At 41.7% G+C, this 11,246-nt stretch overlaps 1 protein-coding gene across 1 annotated transcript in view; it reads left to right on the top strand.

Annotated features, from left to right (window-relative positions):
• Positions 1–11,246, top strand: part of apbb2b (amyloid beta (A4) precursor protein-binding, family B, member 2b) — a 51,067-nt gene that overhangs the window by 28,942 nt on the left and 10,879 nt on the right. Inside the window, exons 5-12 of the mRNA XM_013912908.1 lie at positions 2,353–2,597; positions 3,649–3,780; positions 4,299–4,367; positions 5,181–5,231; positions 6,218–6,303; positions 6,605–6,662; positions 9,053–9,199; positions 9,705–9,832. Coding sequence (XP_013768362.1) covers positions 2,353–2,597; positions 3,649–3,780; positions 4,299–4,367; positions 5,181–5,231; positions 6,218–6,303; positions 6,605–6,662; positions 9,053–9,199; positions 9,705–9,832 — 916 coding nt within the window. The remainder of the gene's footprint in view (positions 1–2,352; positions 2,598–3,648; positions 3,781–4,298; positions 4,368–5,180; positions 5,232–6,217; positions 6,304–6,604; positions 6,663–9,052; positions 9,200–9,704; positions 9,833–11,246) is intronic.

The raw sequence follows: 11,246 nt of genomic DNA, 5'->3' as shown, positions 1-11,246 counted from the left end.
GTGCACGTGCATGCTGCCAGGAAACTGCAACCTTCACATGAGATGACTTTTAGTCCAAGAGTGAAGAAAAATTAATTTAAGTACTCCATCTCCACAGAGTGTGTGTTTGTGTGCGCACATGTGTTTTCAAGGTAACAGCTGTAGCTCCTCTAAATATATCACTGCCCAATAAATTATGCTAACAGACATCTGCTCTGTTTGCTGATGTTGTGTTCTGTTGGTGGAGGAAAGTTTAATTTTCACATAAATCTGCACATGCATACATTCTGAGAAGCAGACTAAAGCACAGATGAGACGTTTGCTGTAGTTGCATCTCAACTTTGGAACAGTCGCCTCTTCACCATTAGGACCTCACCAACACTTGACATGTTTAAAGCCCCGTGTAAAACACATCCTTTGAGCTTTTGACACTTTTTTTTCCTTTTTTTTTTTTCCTTGTCTTACTTTTTTCTGTATTTTCTTGCTCTGATTTATTCATTTTATTAGTACAGCACTTTATTTATAAGCTCATTTAAAAAACAAATTAACTTTACTAAGCCTGTACAGCACTCAGAAAAGTTTATTTCTGGTTGAAATTAGACAAAGAGACATTTGTGGTGATGGTGCACGCATAACCACGATCAGTCAATATGGAGTCTGTGTTATCTTATGTCTGGGACCTGGGATTTTGATGTTAAGGTTTTCTGTGTATTAGAGTTCTTTGTTCTGTATTGTTGATAATCTGGCTTTCTGGTATTTCTAAAGGTTTATGGTTCTTTTTTTCCTTATTGCTGATACGCGTTCCCTTTCGTGTTACTTCTTTGTTCCAGTTCAAGTCCTTAAGCTCTGTAGCCGTCAAGCTCTGTAGCCTTCTGTTTATGATGGTAATTCTGCTTTTTTTAGGTTCTCATGAAATTCTTGTTATCTGTGTCTTTAGTTCCTTCACTAGTTTGTTAATCCCTGTTTCTGTTCTCATTCTGTTTCTTCAGTCTTCTGTCCATATTTCTGGTATTTCTATGTCATTTTCACATGTGTGAGTCTGCCATCTGTTAGTTCTTGTCTTACTTTGGTAGTCTTTTGTCTCTTGTCTCTAGTTTTACTTCCCCTGTCTCGTTATTCTTGATTTGTTGCTGCTGTATTTCCCACCTGTTTCCTTTTCTCTCATTACCATGTGTGTATTTATTGTCGTCCCCTATACTGTGTGCTCTTTTTTTTGTGTGCTTCCTTATAGTCCTGGATTTGTATTCTTGGCTCCTGTTTAGGGTTTTTGGGGTTTTTGGGTATTTAAGGAAGACTCAACCATTAAAGCTGTTTTAAGGTCATTTCTTGTCTCATGAGTCCTGCGTCTGGGTCCTAATCCTGCCTTCTCCACAGGGTTTCATGAGTATTTAATTCTATGCACTTTACTGTTACTGAGTATTGCCCCTCTTCTTTCCACTTCATTAGGCTGTATATCGAACAATGAACAGCTTTGTGTATGAAGTTTAACTACTATGTTGCTTTGATCATATTTAACCTATAGCTTTCCAATGTATAAAAATGTGAAGGGGAAAACGTCACCACTATGGGAGAGATGAGACACAATTTAATGGTGGGTGGAGAGGAAATGCTCGCAGGAAGTCCTATAGCTTTGGGAGCCTATAACAGCATAACTGAGAGATCGGGGTCACCTGAAAGTTTTGAGTTGAAAAGAGGATGTGTCTGAATTTAGACTGGTAGATGGTCCACAAGCCTGATAACGGAAGGCTCTGCCTCCCATTCTACTGTTAGAAGCTCCAAGATACCATAGGTGGAATAATTTGGTACTACAAGGAGTTTAAGGTTAAATTGAAGAACAACGGATCACACACCCATGGAAATCAAGCGGCACATTTCTCTAAAACAGGGTTCAGTGAAGAAGCTAACACAATTACCAGGGCCAGTGAAGAACAATTCCTCATTTGTGTCACGCTGAATAAACTGTAATATGTTTTAAGTACTGAGTGGGTCGCTCATTGAGAAAGTGTCTCAGCTGCTTTAGATGTAAGAGAAATCCTGATATCTGTGTTTGATATTTCTTTTTCTTTTTTTTTCCTTTTTTTTGCCAGTGTGATATCTTTCATTTAAAAAGTGTGTAGGGCTTTGTTTAACAAATGCTACAGAAGTGCTTTACAGGCGTTCTTGTGCACATGGAGATATGGTTGGTTAAAAGGGACAGGTGCAGCAGATGCCGGTAATCCAGCTCAGCTGTTGACGTAGCTCAATGTGGGTTCACTTTGAATTAACTGTATGGTGCAAAAACAGCCACAGAGACGGGAAGTTTTGGGGGAAACGGAGCAGGAGAATGATGGCCCTACACCCTCCATCCATCCATTCACAATTTTCTTCCACCAGATATTTGGAGCGAGCAGTCATTCCAGACAGACCCCGACCTGCCTCCAGGATGGAAAAAGATTACAGACATGGCTGGTATCTACTACTGGCACATTCCTACAGGCACCACTCAGTGGGAACGGCCCGCCACTCATCCACAACCCCCTGGACAGATGGAGTCCACGGCCCTGGGTGACCACTCAGCCTCAACACCACGTAAACCTTCCCTGGGCTCACTCAGCCCCTCACCCACTCCAGACCACGAGGTGAGGGACATTACAATAAAGTGAAAAACATCACTTTAGGTCTGTGCTTTCAGCTGCTTATAAGAAATACATGCATCAGACTTCACATTATGACCACTGTGGATGTTAATTTGACACGTACCACCTACCTAATCGTTACTGCAGACCATGTGCACACTCTCATGGAAACGGTCTTTCCTGATGGCTATGGCCTCTTTCAGCAAAAATGATTCAGGAATGGTTTGAGAAGCACAACGACGAGTCTAAAGTGTTGACCCCGCCTTCAAATTCCCCAGATTTCAATCTAATTTAGCATCTGTAGGATTTGCTTGAGAAATGAGTCCGATCCACAGATGCCCCACCTCACACAACTTACAGGACTTAAAGGATGTGTTGCTAACATCTTGGTGCCAGATACCACAGCACACCTTTCTTTTTGTAGTTGAGAATAGATTCTGACGAAGGCAATCAGCTCACAGCATACATGAAGAGATGAAGGGAAAGTAATGCAGTCAAACAATTTGATTTAAAAACAAAGTAATAAAGTCAAACTTTAATGCAGTGAAGGTAGTGTATCTATTACTGGCTACAATGCAATTTAGTTGATAATGAAACTCCTCGACTCTTAATAACAGCTAAGCATTAATAAAACTGGAAATGTCACAGCGGTTAAAATGAAAATGTTTATTTTGAGCTTTGGATTAGCATAAATCAACAAAAGCGCACACAGCACAGAATAATTATGAGGAAAACTGTAATAACACCTGTGTTGGAAGTGAATTAAGCACTCTGTGCTGCTGTTCTCAGAATAATATGTACATGACTTGTACTTAATGCTGCTGTGAGTTCTCATGAACAGGTATTTTTACAATTTGTATTTATGCAACTGACATGAGGACCAGTCGGTGCTGCCGACAGTAATTCTGTCAAGTGCAAATGACGAGCATTTCCCTAAACAAGATGGGAAAAAATGGATTTCTTGAATCCATTAATCATTGTTGACTCCAATAAATATGGATTAAACAGTGTGTCTTTATTTTTTTAATACCTCTGTGTTTCCATGCGCTTACAGTCATGCCAGGCCGAGATCTTCTTCAGGGGGTCGACTCGCTCGGGCAGCACCACCTCTGACAGCTCAGTGGAGCCTCTGTCCACTCACGAGCCCACACTCCCCACATGTGGATTTGTGAACAGCTGTTACTTTGTAAGCCACCGTCGTTTTTGTGTTACATTGTACTTCACAGGAGTCTGTGATGTTCATCGCGGTTTGCAAGAGTTATTTTCACGCTTCCATGTGCCAGTTTTAAACGGCGCAGTGCATTTGTCTGGGTTTCAATATAGTTTTATTTAAATGTAGGCAGCTGGGCAAAGGGAGTGAGAGGGAGAGCACTGTTAACACTCCAGTCTGGTAGCAGAATACAAGAACACTGAGCCGATCAATCAGTCAATCATGTAGAATGATGGGTGGAAATGTAGAGAGGAAAGGAGATGGATAGAGAGCGGCCCCATGTAGATAAAATATCGATCCAGTGAGAATGGACTGATGTTGACAGATGGATGTGCCTCAATCTGATTCTGGCACATCCATCTGATGCGATCGACCTCCAGACTGCTCGAGTATCACCCAGCTGCACAAAAGCTAAAATGGCAGACGGACCAACATGGTGCAGCAGGATGTCACTAAACAGAGTCTCATCATTTCTCTCTCTGATGTCTCTTTAGCCGCGCTCCACGTCTCTGCAGGGTGTGGATCAAGAGTGTCGCTCTCAGAGTCACGAAGATGAGGAAAAGGTAGGAGTCCCAATCTGCCCTCAGACTTGTAGCATCTTTTTTCACTTTTTTCTTAGTTCTGTAAATAATTCCTCTGCACCCGTACGTGTATATTACTGTATTTGACTCCTTGTATCATATATAGAGCAGTCAATAAGTGTTTGGACTCTGACACTGATTTAACCTTGTACTTCAGCATGCTTTCCCCCATAAAGACAACATTTGACAACCAGAGACTCACCCCTCAGTTCAGAAGAGAGCTCCTAGGAAGCTTTCAAGGGGCAAAGACTGGGAACAAGTGTAATGGTCATTGGACATCAGCTGCAGTCACTATAACATCTAGTATTATAGCTTTTAGTAGTGTGACTTTTATAATGATTTTCTAGTTATATTGATGTCTTTTTCTACTTTTTGTCATCTCTTTGCACACTTTCAGTGTAATTACTGTATCTTTGTGCTGTAGTAAAGCTTGAAAACAACAGAAATGGTGTCACGGTCTAAACACTTGCTGATGGTGTATGTTTGTGTCGCTTACATTCTACTAATCAAGAATCGACAGATTCTCAGTAGCGAGGTGAATGTTCAATGGGAGCAAAACAAATCGGGGAAAACCCGGAAAGTCCCGTTGGACTCTTCTTGGCCCTTTTACTTTTATTTAGGAAACGTTTTGCTGCTTTGCTCGTTATTGCAACACCGTCTGAGTGTAGAGTAAGCTGGTTAGCTAACAACATTGTTCTGTCTTTATCCCCTTGCCCCCCTCTCCACCCAACCTTTGACTCTCAATCCTTGACCCGCCACTGTGTGTGTGTGTTTGTGTCTTAACGCCAAATATAGAAACAGGTGTGGAGTGAATTTGGCGGAAAAATTGATAGTGAAATGTGGAAGGCAAGTATAATGCACTCGGTGTCAGTGAGTCTTGTTCTTGGTCTAACCTCACCAGCTATTTGAGTGTGTGCATTTATACATCCTGTGCTAAAGTTCACTGCCTGGGCAAAAAGCATGCGTGGCTGATGCTTTAACATAAAAATATCTGCACAAACCGCAGCCTCTGATCATGCCTGATGTGTAAGAACATGTCTGTTTACTCCACTCCAGCGACACATTAGGTTGTTTCTTTCTTTACATACGCCAGTAATATATTTTCATCTTTCTGTTCTGGTGGCACAGATCTGACTGCGTAGTCACACACACCAGTGTGTGTACATACCACATAAACCTTTTTCTTTCTGAATGCAGCATGCCCCATTACACATAACACACCAATGCCATTTATCCATCCGGCAGCAGCATTCGCTCCACACTTGGATGCATGCTGGCATTCACGCTGAAGGGTCAGAATTTACATCTATTTCGTGTCTTGTAGCGCCTCTACCACAGGAGCTTGTGCCCCATGAATTTTATGACGGGTACACATAGGTGTTTCAGTTTATAGCGGTAATATTTTTGGACATTTCCACATATCTCGCTGGAGCAAAATGACCAGCAAGCCTGTGAAAATGATCTTTTTTTTAGGAGGACTGAGGAAGAAATACAACCACACGAGAAGATAGTTTTGTTTTTTTTGTTTTTTTAAACAGTAGGAATCCATAAGGAACATCCATATTAACATTAAAAGGATAATGCCAGCTCATCTTCTTGTTGTTAAATCTGGATGTCTTCATCAGGATCTTATCTGGCTGCACTTACTCCTGTTGGATCATTCAGTTTTGTTTTGTTTTTTTAATTCAGGAGAGTGTTTCAGTGACAGAAGACACAATCGGTTTATATTCTCATACAGTATTCCAGGTTGCATGTGTAAAAGATGCTCTAGGGTGGAACCCCTGCTGGATACAGAGGCTTATTTTGCTATGATTTTCACATATGTGCATCAGGACCTGCAGGCAGCCACAGTGAACCCGGACCCCAGTCTGAAAGAGTTTGAGGGTGCTACGCTTCGCTACGCGTCACTCAAGCTAAGGTAAAATACAGAAGACACACAAATCCATCCAGCTTCTGTGCATGAATCTCTGAAAGCCTCCAGAGCTGCAGTTATTAAACAGATTGTCCTGTATTTTAATCTCTTCTTTGTTTCTTGGAGATTGTATTTAATTAAAGTGTAACAGGTTCAGCCAAAGCAGCCAGTTAGATCCTCTCTTCAGGAAAAGGGTCCATGTTCTGCTAGTGTATCGCCTGCTTGTAGCTTCTGTAAATTCACACATCAGACAGAAACCTTGCTAACAAAGCAGCTAATAGTTCTCTTATGTTTAAACTATTTTCAGGAGCCGTCCAGCAGCAGAAGAAGAATCCAGCAGTATTAACAGTGACCCTGAGGCAAAGGTAAAACCCTTTTTCTAAACTTTATATACATGAAGGTCAGCATTATGCACTGGCCTTCGAATGTCTTTATAATGTGTGGTCTTAGACACAGGACAGGCTGAATCAGGTGAGGTTGTTCTGTAGCTGTTGCCTCTATATTTAAAAAAAAAAAACGTAAGGTAGGTTAAAAGATCATTTTAGAATTTAAGTGCCAAACACGCTACTTTTTATAAAAGTACTTCAATTTTTTCAGTGTCTAAAGTTCCTTTAAATGGTTAAAGTTGCACTCGGCTCTCCAGCACTCATGATCTGCTGCTGTTGTTGAAAGAAGAGAAAGCTTGCCCCCCAGTGGTGGAAGAGGAAAATACAAGTGTGCAGTGGTGGACCCTCTTTAAGCCTTTAAGGAGTCTCAGGCTCAGTAAAACTTACTACTGTGGAGGGTGGCATTCATTTGCAAAAGGTCACCTTGGGGTATAAATTAAATTTTAAATTGCAGTGTTACTCACACCCACTGCATTCTGTCATAAGCTGCAGCAGATTCCAGTGAGACTAAAATAAATGAACACAATCCACAACAACCACAAAATGTACGGACAACAAAGCACAAAAACTTGTACACATTCATTACATTTATGCATGTACCTATGCATGTTGGTATTTGCACACTATCATATATATATATACTGTATAAGTTTGTTTTGTTTGTTTTTTCATTTCCCACCCAGTTTCGTGAGGTATTTATAAGACATATGACAGTTTTTACATATCATCCCTTATTTTGATAGATTGAGAGAAGAAAATTTGATTTAATTTTATGAGCACTTTTCTTGCAGGTGATTGGTTGTTTAATAATTTGCCATGAATTAAACACACTGATACATGCCCAAGATACATTGCCTTATGTACATTTATGGAGTTATTTATCATTGAACTTTTGATATAGTCCCTTCTTAAGGTCATGTGTGAAGTGATGTGTTGTAATGTAATATTGAACCTACAAATATCAATATAAATTGGATATATCAAAAGATTTGCTAAATTAGATTTTACAGTAGTGAAATGAAAATGATACGATAACAATATTATTGTTAATTGTTAAAGTTCTGAAAAAGGTTCGAGGTGTGTTTGGCTCATCAGAGCTTAAACTCAGTGGGTTGGTTGGTGTCCCAGCCTTCAGTCCTTAGGCAGCAGTGACACTGTGATGAACACCAGACACAAACACATGCCTGCAGCTCAGGCTTTTGATATGGCAACACGCTCGCACACTCACATGTTACAGAGAAGCAAATCAGCCATTGCTCTTTTAAGATTGGAGTGATCATTTTTCTGCCTACAAAAGAAGAAGTTAATTGCGTATTAGATCTCACTCTAAAGCAGTTTCAGCCTAGCATGAGTGGAAACATGACTGCATTAGAACAAACTTGCCACGAGTCAGTTTAACTGTGACGGTCTCCGTCTCCCTCCCTGACCTATATAGAGTGCAGAGTGCTTTCTGAACGGACTGCAGAAATCAAATGAATACTTTATGAGAGCAGAGGGACTGGTCTCACTCCTCTCTTTGTCTTTAACTTTCTTCTTTTTTCTTCTTCTTTTCTGTTGTTTGTTTGGTTTCATCTTTAAGAGGTTACAAGTTTCCAATCTCATGCGTCGTTTTAAACAAAGTGACGCTACCGTTAAAGGTAACAGGGACATATGACCTTTAAACTTGCTGTCTGTGTACAAAAAAGTTACTTTACTTTTTTGCTATTAAATTAATGCTCTTCACTTAATAGCTTTTAGTCTCAGTTGTTCTTCAGAGTGCTTTTTTTCCCTCCTTTCTCTGATTCAAAATCAACTGGTAAGACAGAGTAGCAGCAGATTGCATCAACATGTGGACAGGCAGGAGACTGACCCTGAGACTAACCCTGCATGGCTCACTCTTCCACACAAGCCACAACTGCTAAAGGCAAGCGCAGCGTATTTACCAACAGAGCCTGCTCTTGAGAATGATCCATACACCTGAACCATTCATTGTCCATTACAGCAAGCTTAGAGGAGCTTAGAAAATATATTAAAGTGATGCAAGATGTAGAACAAACTGTGTCCTGTACAAATACAGGACATTCAGCACTAGTGTTGAGAGGAGGTAAGAAAAAAAAGTAACAGCAAACCAGCTGCTGGCAGCTCTAAAACTTTGTAAACCTTATGCCCCATAGTGACAAAACGGCATTAATAAGGAATGACATTGCTGGAAGGAGAATATACCCAACACGTGTGAGCGTCACGGTTCGGAGCTGCCAAGGGATCCGTGATTCCTAAAAGAAATTTCAACTTTTTAGTCCTTCAAATCTTGGATGCTCTTCCACTTCCTTGTTTTCTTTGTATTTGTTGTGTATGATGGTGTGATCATCTGTTGTGTGCATTTCTTTTAGTGTTTCGCCGTGCGCTCTCTGGGTTGGGTGGAGATGGCCGAGGAGGACTTGGCTCCTGGAAAGAGCAGCGTCGCTGTTAACAACTGCATCCGGCAGCTGTCCTACTGCAAGAACGACATCCGGGACACCGTTGGCATCTGGGGAGAGGTGATGAAGACTCTCCTGTTTAAAATAAAGAGCATCGTGTTTGCAGCTATTAGAAGGAGAGGAGGGGAATGCTTAGGAAGATGAATCGGAAGAAAAGCGTAAAAGAAAGAAAGGAGCAGCATCAGTTAGCGTGGATAACTGCCTCCTGAAATATGGGGAAGTAGAGCAGTGCTATCAATTCTCTGCGGTGCGCTTTTATTTAATGTGAAGCGACAGAATGGACAGAGAGGGCTCGATCCCTCTTTTAATAACCTTTCATCTCCCAGGACCCTCTTTCTAGGGTTTTATAATTTATTTAGAGACCTTCAAAGCTAGAGAGCTCACAGGGATACACATGTACACACGGATAAATAAATATATGCAACAGTTGTACTGAAAGCTGCTGGCATTTAAAGGACTGTTGTTTTTTTTTTTTTTTTTTTTGCTGTGACTCTCGCTGCAGGAAATAAGGATTGCATATTTTTATGATGAGCTCTGAAGGATTTGTGTGTGTTTGTGTGCCCAGGGGAAGGACATGTACCTCATGCTGGAGAATAATATGTTGAACCTAGTCGACCCCATGGACCGCAGCGTGCTTCATTCTCAGCCAATCGCGAGTATCCGAGTTTGGGGCGTTGGCCGGGACAATGGCAGGTTAGTGGGGTTTTTGTTTGTTTTTATTTTTCCCTTAAATTTGACTTTCTTTTTCTCGTCTCCGTGAATAATTTACAGTGTGTATAAAAGCACGTCTCACACTGTGCTCAAAATCAATTCCCTGGATTGTAAATGTTCAGAGAGATTTCTGTATATTTAGCGGTTGTCTGGGTCCTGACTCATTGATGTCAGCATCCTTTTGTTGTTTAGCGTTTCAACGCTTCGGCTCATAAGTCGATGGCGAATTTAAAACACTCGCTCAGTGAAAGGTCATGGGAACAAATGAGGGCAAGCAGACAGGTGGCAGAGTTAACGTGGAGAAGAGGGGGAGTTGGTGATTGATGAAGGGGAGCTAATGTCAGATTAATTCATCACTACAAAGTCGAGGATGACACAGAGAGTGGCCTTTATCCTCTTTCACCACAAATCCCCACCTGACTGTCTGTCCCTCGCTTTCACCGCAGCTTGGCTGGGCTTCACTGACATCATGCTGTCACTGTACCCGGCAGCTTCTTGGTTTGAGCTTCCTGAAGTAAGAATGAGATAAATATTAAAAGAAAAGGAGCCTTTTTCTGGGCATATGAAGGTTAAAATTAAGCCATGGGCAACCAGCAGAGGACGCTGTGCACTGCTGCAGCATGCACACTGCAGAATGTAGGTTATGAGGCACAGCCGGGTGACTGGGGACTGAAACAGTTGGTGCTTACTGTATAATAAGAGCTGGCACACACGTGCGCGCGATGACGAGTGTACTCAGGAGACGGGATGAGGCTAAAAGCTTTTTGGAATATGCAGAACCTCACAATCCTGTTGCCTTGAGGGTGCGTCTCTCTTCTTTCATTCACAACCACGCAGTCGTAATCGCGCAGGTGTCGATGTTATTCCGTATAATGAAGCTGAAAATCCCTCCACCACATGGACCACAAGCAATTTTTCCCCCTCTCCAAATACTTTATTGGGATCTGTCACATATGGCTGGATAGTCTGAACAGTGGGCTGCAGCAAAGGGAGGAGGAGAAGAGGAGGTGGTCAGAGGGAGGGGGATCTGGCAGGAGAGAGGGAGAGGGGAATGAGGCTGCCAGAGGGGGAGGCATGGTTAGTGCTCACAGGGTGTGGAGCAGACAGGTTGAGGAGAGCGCGCGTGCAGTGCAGTTCGGTATCACCAGAAATTGATGGTGTGAGTCTGTAAATACGCCTGCCGGTCACAGGATTATCTGCCAGGATAGGACGACAGACCCTGTAAGTACATTTAAACACCTCATCCTCACTTTTGGAAGCATCACTCCTGCTCTTATGTTTAAAGTACAAAGAAAAGGAGGAGAAACCACAGATGAGAGGCCTTTTGGAGGGTGTTTTTTTTCTTTTTTCTTTTTTGTGAGATGTGTGTAATTGAAGGTGCTTATCACTACAGTTT

The sequence above is a fragment of the Pundamilia nyererei genome, unplaced genomic scaffold (assembly GCF_000239375.1).
Source record: "Pundamilia nyererei isolate P.nyererei 1_Seehausen unplaced genomic scaffold, PunNye1.0 scaffold00107, whole genome shotgun sequence".
NCBI classification, from domain to species: domain Eukaryota; kingdom Metazoa; phylum Chordata; class Actinopteri; order Cichliformes; family Cichlidae; genus Pundamilia; species Pundamilia nyererei.
The sequence above is the reverse complement of the archived record's forward strand: the minus strand, read 5'-3'. Positions and strand labels throughout refer to the sequence as shown.